Source organism: Cherax quadricarinatus, chromosome 85, assembly GCF_038502225.1.
Source record: "Cherax quadricarinatus isolate ZL_2023a chromosome 85, ASM3850222v1, whole genome shotgun sequence".
NCBI classification, from domain to species: Eukaryota; Metazoa; Arthropoda; class Malacostraca; order Decapoda; family Parastacidae; genus Cherax; species Cherax quadricarinatus.
In genome coordinates, this window is record NC_091376.1 from 12,982,108 (window position 1) to 13,001,022 (window position 18,915).

At 37.7% G+C, this 18,915-nt stretch overlaps 1 protein-coding gene across 2 annotated transcripts in view; it reads left to right on the forward strand.

Annotated features, from left to right (window-relative positions):
- Positions 1 to 18,915, forward strand: part of LOC128703193 (proteasome activator complex subunit 4-like) — a 73,498-nt gene that overhangs the window by 19,651 nt on the left and 34,932 nt on the right. For both annotated transcript variants that reach the window (XM_070103419.1, XM_070103418.1), the window contains exons 5-13: positions 2,215 to 2,432; positions 5,076 to 5,209; positions 8,202 to 8,306; positions 10,097 to 10,245; positions 13,195 to 13,401; positions 13,908 to 14,094; positions 16,331 to 16,420; positions 17,002 to 17,220; positions 17,661 to 17,759. In XM_070103419.1, the coding sequence (XP_069959520.1) occupies positions 2,215 to 2,432; positions 5,076 to 5,209; positions 8,202 to 8,306; positions 10,097 to 10,245; positions 13,195 to 13,401; positions 13,908 to 14,094; positions 16,331 to 16,420; positions 17,002 to 17,220; positions 17,661 to 17,759 (1,408 nt within the window). The remainder of the gene's footprint in view (positions 1 to 2,214; positions 2,433 to 5,075; positions 5,210 to 8,201; positions 8,307 to 10,096; positions 10,246 to 13,194; positions 13,402 to 13,907; positions 14,095 to 16,330; positions 16,421 to 17,001; positions 17,221 to 17,660; positions 17,760 to 18,915) is intronic.

Genomic DNA, 18,915 nt, shown 5'->3' on the forward strand with positions numbered 1-18,915 from the left:
CATCCACTATACCCTTCCCCATAACTATTATTCACTTCTCTTACAACCCTATCAAGAAATATTTTAAACAACCATGGTGACATTACATGCCCACTGTCTAATACCAACTTTTATTGGAAAATACTTCCCTTAAACATACACATAGTTTTTAATAGCCTACCCCTTGTTTCATACATTTGCAATACCAGTCACAGTTTTTATTTATTTGGATAACTAACCTTTTGTTCCTGACATTTTAAATAAGGAGTAAACAAGGGTTTAAACGAGACAGTTGTAGTGAATGTAAATTATCTTCACTGAGGTACCTCCATGACTCAAGCTGACTACCCAAACACTTATATTCTAGAGATTCTCCACACCATGTAGGCTTCCTATGTAACACATTATTTATAGAGGAAAGAATTTGTCACTTTCCCAAGGAAACTAAAAGAAATTCTCCAGAATAAGAACTATTAAGAAACTTGCAGGAAAGCATAGATAAGTGTATGCTGAACGTAAGTAGATGTGAGATTTATGTGCCATGTTGCCTGTTGTTCATGAGATCAAGATAAGATCAGCAATCTTGCAAGTGCAAACATTCATTGGGCTTTAGTTTCACACATCTGTGACAGGACAGTAGTGCCTCAGTGGATGGCTACAGCCTACCAACCTATTTATACTGTATATAGTTTTTAATTTGTTGAAAAATAGTAATATGCTTGTGGATGATGCAGTAATCCTATGCAAGATAAAAAAAAAAAATATTGTAAATACATTTATGAAACCTGGATAAAGTGGCACAGTGGATTGAAAATGGGATAACACAGTTTAATGTAGATAAGTGCCATGAAATAGTAATAGAAGAAATTAGTAACAAGCCATATAATGAATACAAATTGCTCGAGAAGGATCGTGGAATAATTAAATTAATTCTTATGTAACATCCCTGCTACACCCATGCATATTCCAGTAACCAAATTTCAAAAAGCAAATTGGAGATTCTTTTCAGTGGAAGATCTTAATGAAACTGAGGAAAACTAGCATCCTGCACTGGCAAACTTTGTAATGTCCTTCACATATGTGAACACAGAAATGATCATTTTTTTTTTTTTTTATCACTGGCCGTTTCCCACCAAGGCAGGTTGACCTGAAAAAGAAGAAGCGCTTTCATTGTTACTCACCTCATCTCTATCTTGCCAGAGGCATACCAGTACTACAGTTCAAAAACTGCGACATATCTCCCACCCTGTATAAATTACTAAAAATATGAAGAAAGCCTTATAGACAAAAACTGGAATATTCAGTAGTAATATGGTGCCCACACTCATTGTAGATATGACAGAAAAAACAGACATACCACAAGACAGCTTCCAGAACCAAGAAATATGAGTCAGGAAGGAAAACTATAAACTACTAATATTATTATTGGCTAAAAGGAAAAGAGAAGACATAACCACTTAGTCATAAAAATATAAGATAAAAATAGATAAGAGAGATTACCTAGCCTCCCAAGAGGGAAAATAAGTAGTCACAGTTATAAAGAGAAAAATATTGGTGCCTGATGAATGCTTCAAAAATGTTTTATTGAGAAAGTTTGGTAGAATTCTAGAATGGGATCCGGGAGGTATTATTGTAAATACAACAACTGCTGAAAACTATTATTGAGCACGAAGCATATGATTTATTCTTGTATTGGCTTATTATTGAAAAATGCTTTGTAAATCAAATGAAACATCATGTATAAAGTTTCACTACCACATTGTCTCATTGTATTCCTTGGATTATTGTTACTGTGACCGCGGCCCGGTCACAGACCGGGCCGCGGGGGCGTTGAGCCCCGGAACTCTCTCCAGGCAAACTCCAGGTAAACAATGCTGTCTGGTAACCAAACAATGTCACTGCTATGACCCTACATTCCACTCAGTACAAACTTTAAGTTTTTGCTGTCACGAATGCAACAGTGAAAACATGGTAATTTGGGTCTATTTTTCAGAATATTAAGTATTATTGTCTTTGTTCTCTATTTGAGAATTTTGTATCAAGTAGTGTGATTTCATTGAGCTTATATTTCTGTGTATGTACAGTACTATATAATAGTGTAGTAAATTTCTCATTGTCACAGTATCAAATAGATTATTTTAGGTATGTAGCTGGCATAATATTTTTGTGCTATTTAGTTATTGTGTGTTTTGTAGAACTTTAGTATGTGTTTGTTGTGTATGAGCATTCTTCCAGAAATGCCGAGGGAGTTGTGGAGAGTATGGTACGTGTTTGTAGGCCGTACTTCCCTCTTGGGTCTACTTCAGAAATCTTGGAAGAGGTGCGACCAATGATGTGCCCATTTGATATGACGATGCAGCGAGCGATGGTGTATTTAGAACTCTTTCTACCCACTTCCCTTAGTCCAGAACAGGCAGAATTTGGCTGGAAATTGTGGAAAGATGAGTTACTGGGTGAGAAATGTTACTTTTGGTCTGATGTTGAGTATAAAGGTACATTTGTATTGAAAAAATACCCCTTAAGGGTGTTGATGCTGGTGAAAGCCTCTTTCTCTAAGGAATTAGAGTTGCCCATCACTTCATTGGATTAAACCTGATTACCTCCCTGTCCCTGGGTGTTGTATGACCCCTTCTGAATTTAATAATAATTAAAATAAGATTAGTGAGGGGAAATTAATTACATTGTGTATATTGCTTCTTTTCAAACACTTTTTATTTGAATTGACACTAATATGTAGTTCTTATCTAATATCCATCATGTTTTATCTAATATCTTCAATTCGTACATTTCAAAATGTATTTTTATAATTTTTTCCAATCAATAATCGGCAGGTTTACAAATAACTGTTTACCTTCTACGTGATATTGCAACTGTGGCATAAACTATGCTGCGAACTGATTATTTTTTTGTTTCACATTCTCAATCCATACACTCTTAAGTTTCTGGTGGAAAAGACACAATTGCCGAGAGGAATGTTGAGAAACTCCACTTGTGGAAGAAGCTTATGGGGCTTTGAAGGTGAAATATCTCGGCAAATTTTCTCTCTGCAGTTGTCTTTCTCACCACTTGTCACTTTCAACCACTTGTGTCCCTACTCAATAAACTTTTATTTCTTCTGTCAAGTCATTATACATGTTAGACACTGTCAGGGCAAATAGCACGAAAGGAACATGTGAAGGGTCTGTGTGTACTAGTGTCAGCTGATCTATCTTTCAAAGAACACAGGCAAATGTCACGACAGCCAGGAAAATGAGGGGATGGATAATGAGAACTTTCAAAATAGGGGAAATTGTGCCAGTGGTGACACTATTTAACTCACTTGTTGTCTCTTGTGTAGAGTATTGTTTAGTCCCAATGGCTCCATTCAGTAAAGGGGTGGGGATATTGGAGCAGGAGAACACAAAGATCGTTTATGGCTCATATAGAGCCAGTAAATCATCTAAATTACTTGAGGGCCTGTTTCCAAATCTGCACACTGCCAAAACAATATTCTGGAGTGAGAGATATGGGAGAAAGTGTAAAATAAACTCAGTGAAAAGCAGAGGTGCTGTCTACACAATAAGAGAACATTTTATCAACATCTGTGGCCCCAGATTTTTCAACACCTTACCAGAAGATATAATCACTAAGGTTATATCTTCTGGGGTGGGGATACAGTATTTGCAGTTTTGAACTGTAGTACCAGTACCCCTCTGGCAAGAGTGATGGGGTGAATGATGGTGAAAGTGTTTCTTCTCTTTTGGGTCACCCTACGTTGATGGGAGACAGCCGGTTTGTTGAAAAAACAAAAATAATCACTGCTGGAATGAGTGTAGAAGTCTTCAAGAGAGAACTGGACAAGCATCTCTACCAAGTGCATTTAATCAGGCTATGATGGACATGTGGGCCAGTAGGCCACCAGGAGCAACAGCCTGGTTGGTCAGGCAAGCACCAGACAAGCCTGGCCCATAGCCAGGCTCTGGGAGTAGAAAAAAATCTCAAAATTCATCAAAGGTATATCAAAGGTAAAAGTAGCTGCTGAGTCTTCAACCTCACTAATGATATTTAGCCACAAATAAACTTTTCCTTTCATCACTATTTGGATTTTGCATTTTAACAAAACCTCTTATCTATTATTATAGTTTGACTTTCATTCCTACTTTGTTTTATAGTTTCCAGATTAGTTTTGCATAGGAGTGATTATGATTTTTGTTTTTTAAATCTTATTCATTTACTTAAGTAATTTAAGAACACACACATTTATCACCATTCTGAAGAATTAAACACTTTTGCAACACTTGGGAATTTTTATTGTGGAAATGTTTCACCAAGAAGTAGCTTCCTCAGTCCGGTACAGAGAAGAATGATGGTTGATGAGGAGTATGAGGAAATCAATCCCTCAGTCTGGAGTCGATGTATTCAATCCTTCAATCTTGAGAAAAGTGTCTTAATTCTTCAATTTGTCAGTTTTCTAAACTGTTTACATCACATCACAGTTGTGTTGTGTATTTGAGAGAGTTAGAAGTCTTTGCAGCATTTAATACAAAGAAGAGAGGGAGATGGGGAAAGAATGAAGGAAGATTAAGAGAAAGGTAGAGAGGTATTTTTGTGAAGGTTTTCTTTCATAAACTTCATTATAGTATTGTGAGGGGGAACTGAGATGAGGTCATAGGCTTCCTACTGCTACAATCATTATACTAATCATAATATTTTTTTTTATTTCAGCATAATGTAATACAGTGGACCCCCGGTTAACGATATTTTTTCACTCCAGAAGTATGCTCAGGTGCCAGTACTGACCGAATTTGTTCCCATAAGGAATATTGTGAAGTAGATTAGTCCATTTCAGACCCCCAAACATACATGTACAAACGCACTTACATAAATACACTTACATAATTGGTCGCATTCGGAGGTGATTGTTATGCGGGGGTCCACTGTATTTGTACGGAGATGGGTGACATTTAGGTGTGCATGCAGAAAGCCCATCGTTATGCAGAGCATTTCACACTGCTTCTAATTAATTTAAACTTAAAAGTAGATGGTTTTAACTTTAAGAATTTTAAGCCTACCAAATGTATATACCTGAGCACCTTCATTTTTTTTTTCATTATTAGGTATCTGGAATGCGTGCCACAACAGCAACTTCTGGTTTTGGGAGAACAGCATGTTCTGGCTGTTCTCACGGATGGCCTGGCACAACATTGGTTATGTAGACTGGGAAGAACATCTGCCTTTGGTCTTCACTAAGGTACAAAGTTGTCAGTCAGTCAATAAATGTACCCCCTAGATATATTACAATGCAGATTTTTTCCTCTCTTACAGTTAGTCTTATAGTATTTTATTTTTTAACACACTGGCCATCTCCCACCTAAAAGGAAACACTTTAACCATCATTCACACTATCGCTGTCTTGCCAGAGGCACATAGATACGACAGTTTAGATGTGTCTCCAAACATCAAATATCCTAGAATGTTTTGATATGAAATTTTAAAAAATCCAAAACCATCTCTTGAATTCTAGTAAAATTTTATATTAGCAAATTATAAATCATTGTATTAAATAAGAAATTAAAACAAAATCAATTAGTAAATCGTTAAAATTAATGTAAATTTGGATATGTTCGAAAATTTGGGTTCAAATTTTCTTTGATTTTTTTTAACATACTGGCCATCTCCCATTTTTTATTTAAATATCATTTAAGCAAATTTTTCTATACTTTTAAATGTTTCATATATTTATTTAAAAATCATATTAAAGTCAACAAAAATACAGTGGTCCCTCGTTTTTCGTAATTAATCCGTTCCTGGAGGAGCTACTATAAACAAAATTTACGATTTGCGAATCAATTTTCCCCATAAGAAATAATGTAAATACAATTAATCCGTTCCTGACACCCAGAAGTATTAAAACAAAAAAAATTTTTTACATGAAATATACATGTAGTACATAAACAATACAATGGGAAATGATGAATGAAACATTAACAGCATAACACTTACCTTTATTGGAGATTCTTCTTAGTGTATGGGAGACTGGACGAGGAGAGAGAGTGGGTTGTTTATAGTTTGGAAGTGGAATCTCCTTCCAGCAACACCTCAGGTGCCAATTGCTTTTCTGGGGTTGCTTCTCTTCTCTGTTTCTTAATGCCACTAGGACCACCTTGAGAGTCACTGCAGTCCTGTCTCGCAAAATAACTGTAGAGAGAGCTCTGTTTCTGGCGTCTCTTTAACACTTCCCTAAAATGGCCCAAGACTTTGTCACTGTACATGTTGCCAACATGGCTTGCAACAACCTTGTTAGGGTGATGTTTCTCCATAAAGCTTTCCATCTTACCCCACATAGTAAAAATCTCTTTAATTTCTGAAGAAGGCACCTTCTTCCATCTCTCTTCCGCCTCCTCTGCAGCAAGATTCTGAGCTGCGATGTGTTGCTCTTCCTGCTGAAGCTATTGCAGCTCCTCAGTGGTGAGCTCTTCGTTGTGGTCTTCCACCAATTCTTCCACATCCTCCAAACTCACATCCAACCCCATGGAACTCCCCAGTGCCACAATTGATTTTACCTCAGACATAGGCTCATCAGGGTCAGCCCCAAACCCTTCATAATCCCTCTTGTTGACACAATCTGGCCACAGTTTTCTCCAGGCAGAGTTCAAAGTCCTGGTAGTCACTCCTTCCCAAGCCATACCTATAAGGGTTATGCAATGGAGGATGCTGAAGTGTTCTCTCCAAAATTCTCTTAAGGTCAAGTGAGTGTCTGTGGTCACAGTCAAGCACCTGTGAAACATTGCTTTTGTGAAGAATTTTTTAAAGTTTGAAATGACCTGCTGGTCCATGGGCTGGAGGAGAGGAGTGGTATTCGGGGGCAAGAACTTTACTGTGATGAACCCAAACTCTTCAAAAATTAGGTCATCCAAGTTTGGAGGATGAGCAGGTGCATTGTTCATTACTAGCAGGCACTTGAGATCCAATTTCTTTTCCAGGAGGTAATTCTTCACACTAGGGCCAAACACTTCATTGAACCACTCGACGAAAATTTCCCTCATGACCCATGCCTTACTATTAGATTTCCAAAACACACACAATTTACTCTTCATAACATTGTTTTTCCTGAACATTCTGGGATTTTCAGAATGGTACACTAGTAATGGCTTCACTTTGAAATCCCCACTAGCATTAGCACAGAACATTAGCGTCGGCCTGTCTTTCATAGGCTTGTGTCCTGGCATTGCCTTTTCCTCTTGTGTAATGAAGGTCCTCTTTGGCATTTTCTTCCAAAAGAGGCCTGTTTCGTCACAAATGAGCACTTGTTCAGGTTTCAGTCCTTCAGCCTCTATGTACTCCTAGAATTCATGCACATATTTTTCAGCCGCCTTGTGGTCCGAACTGGCAGCCTCACCATGCCTTACCACACTGTGTATGCCAGTACGGTTCTTAAATCTCTCAAACCAGCCTTTGCTGGCCTTAAATTCACTCACATCACCACTAGTTGCAGGCAATTTCTTTACCAAATCGTCATGCAACTGCCTAGCCTTTTCACAAATAATCAGTCATAAGAGTATCTCCTGCTAATTGTTTTTCATTTATCCACACCAATAATAACTTCTCAACCTCTTTGAGTACTGGTGATCTCATTTTTGTCAGCATAGTTACCCCCTTTGCAACAACAGCGACCTTGATTTCCTTTTTCTTGGCCACTATGGAACATAAGGTTGTGTAGGGTTTCTTATACATCCTGGCCAGTTCGGCCACACTTGTACCACTTTCATATTGTTCAATGATGGTTTTCTTAAATTCATTCGTATTTCTCACCTTCTTTACCACAGGCTTGGCACTAGGAGCTTTCTTTGGAGCCACGGTAGCTTATTTAGTACTCACAAGCACTAAAATAAATGGAATATTATGAAATATTTTGCTGGAGCACGTGAAGGGACCTTCGCTCACTGGTAAACAATGCCAGACAGGCTGCTGCCATGGCTTACGCCATGGGTACGCGTCCCGGACGAACTACGACTTGCGAGTCAACCTATGAAAAGCGAGTCCATGTTTATACGAAAATACCCCTATGATTGACGAAATTTACGATTGCTGAGAACTACGAAAAGCGAGGGATCACTGTATATTGAATATTTCGTGTGATTTATTAAAAGTCCTTAAAACATTAAAAAAGTAAAAAAAAAATGTGCTAAAATGTTATTTTATTGCATATTTTGATAAATATTTATTCATTTACCACATCGCAGGTACTGCGTTCGTTCAGGCTGCCAGTTTCGTACAAAAAAGCTCATGTTGGGAAAGGAGATGGTCTTTCCCAGTTTGCCTCGGCTATGTTTATCATTGCAAATTTGGTAAGTGAAGTCGGTGTTCTTAGTATAATATAATGCAAAGTATTCTTTTCACTTTAGCTCCATTGCCTTACACAGGATTGCAACTTTCAAAATTTAGTATTGTCTGTGTGATAAAAACTATGATGGTGTATTTTTAATAGAAGTATAGACAATGTGATGGAAGACATGGTGAAATTTCAAATGAGAAAACCTTATACATTGTCTTTCACAAATCAGAAAACATTGTCTTTCACAAATGAGAAAACATTGCCTTTCACAAATCAGAAAACATTGTCTTTCACAAATCAGAAAAGATTGCCTTTCACTGCATTTACCCTCACTTGTTCATAACAAATCACTCAATCATAATTTCTTAGCCATTTTGTTATTAGAAGTCTTGGCTTTTCATATAGTTTTACTCAATGTATTTTCATAGAAGGAAGTTACAATCTTGTTACTTTAAACTGAATTATAATGACTCTTAATGGATATCAGTCACACTAACTTAATTGTATTGTTCTAAATAACAAAAGGCACAATACCCTCACTGGAACAATACACAGATAACCTGCACATAGGAGAGGGGAGCTTGCGACGTTTCAATCCGATTTGGACCATTTACAAAGTCGTCGTAAGCTCCCGTCTCCTATGTGTGGGTTATTTGTGTACAGCCTCTCCTCATTTAGCGACGTACTTGTTTACCGATGACTTGAACTTATGACGGGCTCTCTGACCATTATGCATGCCTAAATAATGTATATTAGAGCTGACTTCCTCTATTCTGTTTATTACAATACATGTATACAGTACACTATAGTATAAACATTTAAAAATATACTAAAAATGTTATAAATGGTGAAAAGATGACATTAAACTTTACAATATCAAAGATGGTTGACACACACCCACTACCATTATAGTATGCTCCTTGTTTAGCGATGAATTCATTGACCGATGCGGTCTTGGGAACGGAACTCCATCGTTAAGTGAGGAGAGGCTGTATTGAGTTGTCCTCCATTAACTCTTGTACCATTAAGAACAAAAAGGCACAATACAGTAAGTCTTTAACCTACGCACTGGGGACTTCCTGAATTGTGTATAATATTCATAATACAGGAATTCTTCAATTTATGAACACATTAGGGACCATCTGTATTGTGCATAATAATGATATAATAATGATATTATGCACAATAATGATATAATACACAATACAGAAAATTCTCAAAATATTTGTAAGTTGAGGACTTACTGTACACAAATGACTGAAAGATTGTCATTAGCTTCTCTCTCCTACGTGCTGGTTATTTGTGTCTTGTACTGTTATTGTGTAATGTCCTTAAAATGTCTTTGGGCCCTCAGGACTATTGTAGATTTTTTTCAATGCACCAGTCGTATCCCATCTAGGCAGGGTGACCTAAACACAAAAATGAAAGTTTTTGTGTTTAGGCCGTATCCCACCAAGGCAGGGTGGCCCAAAAAGAAAAACGAAAGTTTCTCTTTTAAATTTAGTAATTTATACGGGAAAAGGGGTTAGTTTTTCTTTTTACCTTTAGTAATTTATGCAGGAGACGGAATTATATTGTAGATTTTTATACATTTATATTCTCTATTTTTGTTGTTACTCCAATACCTCTCCTTTTCTTTTATATTCATATTTTGGATTGATAACAAGTCAGACTTTTCAAAAATGTTTATTTATAGGAAAATATATGTAAAGTTATTTTTTTATGTATGTAATTTGGTATTTGTAATAAAAATGTTGAGTATTGCCTGGTGCCTTATTTTCTTTATTTTTTTGTGAATGTTAGGGAGGAGGAAGCAAGACTCAGGAGCACCTGGATAGATTGTTCAAGTCTCTGGAGTCGTATTATCATCCATCAAACTCTGGACCTTGGAGCCGCCATCTTCATGAATTCCTCAATAAACTTACACTCCTCTTCATAAGACGGTTACACAGGTTAGACTAATTCTACAGCCTGAAAATTGAAGAAGATGAAGGTGTGACTTTTTTTTTTTTTTTAACACTGGTTGTCTCCCACTGAGACAGTGTAACCTGAAAAAGAAGAAGTACAGTATAAAGTTTTTCTTTAAAGAACAAAAAGGCACAATACCATGACTGGAACAATACACAGATAACCTGCACATAGAAGAGAAAAACTTACAATGACATTTTGGTCCAACTTGGATCATTTACAAAGTCACACTGTGACTTTGTAAACGGTCCTAGTCGGACCGAAATGTCATCGTAAGCTTCTGTCTCTTGTGTGCAGGTTGTTTGTGTATTTTCTTCATTTATGCATTTAGCAATTTATATAGGAGAAGTGGTTACTAGTCACTTGCTTCCAGCATTTTAGTCGCCTCTTATGATAATGCATGACTTAGAATTCTCCTCCACTTCCCCATGGAGAAGGGTGTGAAGTACAAGTTTCTTTAGCTTAATGGTATTTGCTCCTCTATGTAAGGTCATAATGCTATGTCATTGCTTTGTCATAATTCTGTGAGCATAAGAACATTTAAGGTGCCAGTGAAGGCTCTTGATCCAAGAATTAGTGCCATCGTTCCCTTGGATTGAAGCTAATTACCCCCATTACCCATATGCTGTATAAGCCTTGTGGGTTTAGCACTTTTCTCATCACCATGAAAGAGCAAGGTGATGAGAGTAACAAAAAATTTGACCATGAAAAAAAATTGGATATCAGATTGGAGGAAGGAAGTACGGAGGATATGAATGTGTTTAGATGTTTGGAAGTAGACTTGTCGTCAGACTGGTCTGTGAAAGATGAGGTGAACCATAGAATTGACAAAGGTAAAAAAAAAAAAAAGGGTGGTGCATCGAGGCATGTGTGGAGACAAGGAATGTTATCCATGGTGGCAAAAAGGGGAATGTATGAGAGATTAGTGGTACCAACACTCTTATATGGGTGTGAAGCTTAGTTTTTGAACGTTGCTCCAAGGAGGAGGCTGGAGGCAGCGGAGATGTTGTGTCTGAGGGTAATGTGTGGTGTGAATGTTATACATAGGAATTTATAGTTTAGAGAGTAGGAGGAGGTGCGGAGTTACTAAAAGTATTATCCTAAGGGCTGACAAGAGATTATTGTGAGGTGGTTTGGATATCTAGAGAGGATGGAGCAAAATAGGATGACTTAGAAGATGTATAAATTTAGTGGAAGGAAGAAGGGGTGGGGGGTCATCATAGGGAGGGGGTAAAGGAGGTTTTTATATGTGAGGGGCTTGGACATCCAACAGGTGTGTGTGTGTGTGTGTGTGTGTGTGTGTGTGTGTGTGTGTGTGTGTGTGTGTGTGTGTGTTTGTGTTTGTGTTTGTTTTAGGAATGAGTGGAGGCAAGTAGTTTTAACATCTTGACTTGCTCTTAGAGTGTAGTATTATTGTCAAATCATTTCACTTGCTCTGCAAGCTTCTTCAGCTGAATACAAAGGTGACTAAACACTGGGGACAACAGAGGGATTGATCACTTTATCTTTACCTTTCCACCTGTGAAGGCTTACTCAGCCCTGTAACAACTTAAGACAGTATTACCAAGGCTGGCTCCTCCTCAGGAAAATTAATGAATAGAAAAAGAAATAATAATTCACGAAGATAAACACTTTATTATTTATTAATGCAAAGATAAAACATTGAAATATGAAGGTGTATCCTACTTGAAAGAAAAATGAAAAATGAAATGGAAAAATGACATTTGAATTCAACGCTAATATGTACAAGTAAACTGGGGTGTCTGGTTGATGTTGACACCGTCTTGTAGAAATTGTAGTCGTTGATGATGATGTGGGGGGGGGGTCACAGGTGTTGAGTGACAACCCAATGACTAGTTCTTCACAGAGTCTATAGCCTTGAATAGTCTGTCCAGATGATAGGAACGCAGGTTCTTTACCACTGCAAAGATGAGGGGTAGTGTCCTGTACAATTAATCAGGTAGGTAGATCATGACTGTTTTCAGTCCGTCTCCTTCAACACTTCTCGTTGGTTGGCAGGTGACCCAATCTGTCATTCCAAGCTGGAAAGAGAGACAGGTTACCCACTGCTTAAGAAATCACTCTCCATGATAAGTGTAAGATACTTAAAAAAGGTGGTGATTATCTAAAAGTCTCATGTGGAGCTTAAAACTGAAAGAACTAAGTTTATTATTGGTCAAAAGTGAAGCTTTCAACCAATATCCACTAGAATAGGAGCAGAGGCTTTTACTTACAGTTGTGCTGGGAGCTGTGAGTCGAGTGATTACTGTTTGGCCGGATCCCCACACATCACCTTTCGGGGTGGGGAGAAAGGGGGGGGATAGCAGGAGCTAGACTGACCCTACCTTAACAAGCAGCCGGCAATCAAACTATCGTTACCATATACTCGCTTGCTGCTCCTATCTGTTGAACTTTTCCCTCACACCACCACTACTGCTGAGTGTATGGCCATCCAGTTGTGATGAATGGTTTGAAAAACCGACAAGTTGAAGATTGAGACACTTATGCAGCATATGGGAATCTTTATTCAGGAAACGTTTCGCCACACAGTGGCTTCATCAGTCCAATACAAAGAGGAAGGCGTAAGGAGATGAAGCCACTGATGAAGCCACTGTGTGGCGAAACGTTTCCTGAATAAAGATTCCCATATGCTGCATAAGTGTCTCAATCTTCGGCCATCCAGTTAAACAGGGCAGAGAGGAGAGAGGGTACCAGGATGAAATGAGGTGAAAAATTCTAAACTTCTTTTCAGAAAATGCATAATTCATAAGTTTTTTTTTTAGCAGTTCTTATTCTTGAAAATTGGGTATATGTAATTTAGACACTACTATGGCCTTCACACTGGTATGCATTATTTGAAATGAGAAATGCACTAATGTTCTTCTAATTAAGATTTCTATGTTTAATACTGTCACATGTATTTTTTCTTTCAGAGAACGGTATAAGAAACCATCTTGGGAGGTGGAAGTTACTCCCGACAAGAAGTTAACAGAAGAAGAAATTACCACATTTGTTCGGTGTGTTCAGACTCCCACAATGCTCACAATGTTTTCCCACACGGGCACACACGATGCTGGGATTGTGTTTCACAGACTCTCGCTTCTGCGGCCAGAAATTGTCATTCCACCCTTACTTGAGCAGTTAGTACCAGTTGAGAATTTCTTAACTCTTCAGTCTTAAGTGGAATGTGACTTCTTGGTATTAAATTGACTGAATCTTAACTAAATGTTGTCTTTGTATTTTTTTAAGCTCATCCATCTGTTTGTCCATACCTGCTGCTTTTGCCTCTACCCTTCCTCTCCTCTCCTCTCTCACTATCTCTCTCACCTCTACTGCCAGTTTTCCCTCAAGCTTCCTATTTTTCTCATTTTCCTCTTTTCTGAAGCTTCAGCTCTTTACCACCACTTTTCTTTTCTAAAGCTTCAGCTCTTCACCACTGCATTTCTCTTCAGAAGTTTCAGCTTTACACTTCTTTCTTTTTTAAAGCTTCAGCTCTTCACTTTCCTCTTTCTTGCTCCCTTTTACTCTTGGTTTCTCTCCTTCCTCTTAACCTCTTTCACCCCTGCCCCATCTTGCTTGTGCCCTCCCCTCTCTCTGCTCCCTCTCCAATATCTTCATTAATATCATTGCCTTTTCAATTTATTAGGCTGTACTCCTCACTGGAGACGACAACAGAGCCACATCGTCTGACTGCATCTTTAGAGTGCGTAGTGTGTGTGGCCCGGGCCTTAGTCAGAGGTGGCAAGCACTACCCAGAAGGCCAGAGACATGCTATTCCCCTGCTCCTCCAAACATTACCAGGCATTGATCCCAATGATATAAAAAAATGCATGGTAAGATAACTCATGGATTTCATTTATTTGTTGGATATGAAACTTTGCAGCTACAGGTGCTCCTCGACTACGATGGAGTTATGCTCCAATGAACCCATCATAAGTTGAAAATATCGGAAGTCGAATATGAACATATGATAAATATGTATCTGCTGTCACTGAATAAGTAAATAAACACCCTAACTGCCTCCTCTTTTAGTTTATAAACCTTCACCTCTCTCTTCCCTGATGCTTCTATTCTCCTTGTATCCCATCTACCTTTTACTCTCAGTATAGCTACAACTAGAAAGTGATCTGATATATCTGTGGCCCCTCTATAAACATGTACATCCTGAAGTCTACTCAACAGTCTTTTATCTACCAATACATAATCCAACAAACTACTGTCATTTCGCCCTACATCATATCGTGTATACTTATTTATCCTCTTTTTCTTAAAATATGTATTACCTATAACTAAACCCCTTTCTATACAAAGTTCAATCAAAGGGCTCCCATTATCATTTACACCTGGCACCCCAAACTTACCTACCACACCCTCTCTAAAAGTTTCTCCTACTTTAGCATTCAAGTCCCCTACCACAATTACTCTCTCACTTGGTTCAAAGGCTCCTATACATTCACTTAACATCTCCCAAAATCTCTCTCTCTCCTCTGCATTCCTCTCTTCTCCAGGTGCATACACGCTTATTATGACCCACTTCTCGCATCCAACCTTTACTTTAATCCACATAATTCTTGAATTTACACATTCATATTCTCTTTTCTCCTTCCATAACTGATCATTTAACATTACTGCTACCCCTTCCTTTGCTCTAACTCTCTCAGATACTCCAGATTTAATCCCATTTATTTCCCCCCACTGAAACTCTCCTACCCCCTTCAGCTTTGTTTCGCTTAGGGCCAGGACATCCAACTTCTTTTCATTCATAACATCAGCAATCATCTCCAATATCTTCATTAATATCATTGCCTTTTCAATTTATTAGGCTGTACTCCTCACTGGAGACGACAACAGAGCCACATCGTCTGACTGCATCTTTAGAGTGCGTAGTGTGTGTGGCCCGGGCCTTAGTCAGAGGTGGCAAGCACTACCCAGAAGGCCAGAGACATGCTATTCCCCTGCTCCTCCAAACATTACCAGGCATTGATCCCAATGATATAAAAAAATGCATGGTAAGATAACTCATGGATTTCATTTATTTGTTGGATATGAAACTTTGCAGCTACAGGTGCTCCTCGACTACGATGGAGTTATGCTCCAATGAACCCATCATAAGTTGAAAATATCGGAAGTCGAATATGAACATATGATAAATATGTATCTGCTGTCACTGAATAAGTAAATAAACAAATAATTACTGTAACTAACTGAATACCTGTATTGAAAAATAAATAAATGAATGCAAGTTTATCCTATCAATAAATGCTGTACAGTACAAAAAAAAGTTTTACAGTACACTGACTTGATTACCCAAGTATGATACAGGTACTGTACTGAACCTGCCCAAGTATGATACAGGTACTGTACTGAACCTGCCCAAGTATGATACAGGTACTGTACTGAACCTGCCCAAGTATGATACAGGTACTGTACTGAACGTGCATTGCTGTTGCACCATCTTAAAATCAAGATATCGTAAGTCGAACTCGAGTAAAGCGAGGAGCATCTGTTGTTGGTTTTCACATACGAGACGTAATTAAAAGTCACCCCCTCAAGGAAGCTTCTTTCATGATGTTGAGAGGCTCTTGATGTAAGAAATTGGACCTGTTTTCTCCTTTCTTGGATTGAACTTTGTTACCTGATGGCAGTTAGGGGCTCTTTGTCCAAGGAATTGGAGCTGTCCTCCCCACCTTGGGTCAAATCTGACTGTCTCTCACTCCGGAGGTGCTGTATGACCCCTATGGGTTCAGCGCTCATCTATAAATATAATATCATTGTCATGGATATAGATGCACTCAAGTAATTAATGACTTGAAAAAATCCATTTTACGTATAATTTTCACACCTTAGGCCTGTGCTGTCATTAATATTGCATGAGGTATTGCATACTTCTGATAGATTATTATTTTTTTTTTATTAACACATCGACCATTTTCCACCAAGGCAGGGTGACCCGAAAAAGAAAAACTTTCATCATCATTCACTCTGTCACTGTCTTGCCAGAGGCACTTCTGATAGATGAAAAGTGAAAATTATTTTCTGCACTGCTGACAGTATTATTTTTCCTTCCAGGTAACATTTCAGTTCATCTACACATTGGTGACTCTTGTACCTTTTGTTGATTGTTCAGCAGCTGTTGAAGAGTATACTGATTTGACAGAAGTATGTGCCTGTGATTTTTATAATGTGTTAAAAGTTTTGCAGCAGCAAAGTTAATGTATCACTTGGCATTATAAAATAAGGTTCAAAAATTGAAACAAAATATTTAGCTGTATAAAAGTTTGCCATGCACATATGAAGATATTTTATGGTAAGACTACAAATACAGCCTCTCCTCACTTAGCGACGTACTCGTTTACCAACACCTCGGACTAATGACGGACTCTGACCAGTATTTATACCTAAATGTATATTAGAGCTGATTTCCTCTATTCTATTTATTTCAATATATGTACAGTACATTACTGTATAAACGTTTAAAAATATACCAGAAATGTTATAAATGGTGCAGAGGTGACATTAAAACAACATCAAAGATGGTTGACACAAACCCACTACCATTATAGTATGCTTCTCACTTAGCAATGAATTTGTTTAATGATATGGTCTTAGGAGTGGAATTCCGTCGTTAAGTGAGGAGAGGCTATGCAAAATGTATGATGTACTAAGAAATACAAAAAAAAAGTTTTGATATTGTACACCATTTCTAATATAAATAGTATAGCAATTTGTCTTTCCTCCAGATTGAGCAAGAAGTGTGTTTACAAACAACAGGATTTGAAGATTTTGTACTTCAGTTTATGGACCGTTGTTTCGCCCTCATTGAGAACTCCACCCTCGAGCAAATAACACAGTTAGACAGAGAGACGGAAAAAATGAACAGAGAAGAAAACATGTTAGAAATGGGACTCTCATCAACATTCTCAGCCATTCTTACTCAGGCACATCCACAAATATACCAGGTAAGCACTTTACAAACATCAGTTGATGCCTTAACCGCTTCAGTTTACTATGTTAACCACAAACGAGAAAAAGATGATTTGTTAAGCAATTCACTTTACTTCTTTCCTACATTAATCACAAATTTCAGTTGACACTATAGATTGTTTGTATTTGGTAGGAATTCACCCAACTCTTCGATATGTAGATAAAGAGCAAGTTGTGTAGGCAGTGTTTTCAGAATATAATTTGTCCTGGCAGTTTTCTGCCTCTTGACAAGGAGGAATAATTTTCACCTGTGATCACATATGCATTCTGTATTAAGATAGCTAACTAAAATATTATCTTCAGGACAATATATTAAGGCAGTTATGATAATCAAAACATATATATTAAGATACTTAACTAAAACATTAACCTCAGGATATATATGTTAGAGGGCTAACTAAAACATTTTCCACAGGCTGCTCTCCAGCGTTTACAAACATTCATTAAAGGAAAGATGATAGAAATTCATGTAGCAGGCAAATTTGCTGCAAACATGTGCCGTTCAGCAGTTAAAGTAAGTGGTGAGGTGCACTCTCAATTTTTACATTGTACTTTCTTGATTTTAAATACTAAGTTATTCCAGACCTAGTACATGGTACTTAGTGTGGAGATATCTATACAGTGGTCCCTTGAATTATGATATTAATCTGTCCTAGAAGATGTTTTGTACCTCAAAACTACTGTAACTCAAACCCCAAAATACAAGGTTTTATGATACTTCATTATAAGACCCCGGATGTGCAATTTTTAATGTATGTACCTCTGCAAAAACAGTGATAATGTGTGAGTGTGGTGAAAGTGTTGAATGATGATGAAAGTATTTTCTTTTTGGGGATTTTCTTTCTTTTTTGGGTCACCCTGCCTCGGTGGGAGACGGCCGACTTGTTGAAAAAAAAAAAAAAAAAAAAACCTTGGACTTGCATATTCACAGATATTTAACTTGCAGGCACTGTATCTCTCTTCATCTTCTCTCTCATAGACAGTAACAGCAGTCTTTCCATCTCTTGTGATATTTTCTCTGCCTTTATTTTCACTAGCTAGATTCATCAGTTGCTTTAAAATTCTTTATAATGAGTTTTTGCTTGATAATGGTAGAGATAGTTGATTACAGAAAGCCATACTTGCACACCAGTGCACTAACTCTTACTCCTGCATCATGTTTTTCACAAATTCGTGTTTGATATTCAGAGAAACTGCCTGTTTACTGTGCACTTCAGGAGCCATGCCATGATGACTTGGTAACACAGTAGATGGTGTAATTGAATCACAAATGCTTATTGTATCTCAAATTTTTCATTGTCTAAGCTCAATACCTTTTTTTTTTTTTTTTTTTTTTTAACAAGTCGGCCGTCTCCCACCGAGGCAGGGTGACCCAAAAAAGAAAGAAAATCCCCAAAAAGAAAATACTTTCATCATCATTCAACACTTTCACCTCACTCACACATAATCACTGCTTTTGCAGAGGTGCTCAGAACACAACAGTTTAGAAGCATATACCTATAAAGATACACAACATATCCCTCCAAACTGCTAATATCCCGAACCCCTCCTTTAGAGTGTAGGCATTGTACTTCCCATTTCCAGGACTCGAGTCCAGCTACATAAAAATAACCAGTTTCCCTGAATCCCTTCACTAAATATTACCCTGCTCACACTCCAACAGATCGTCA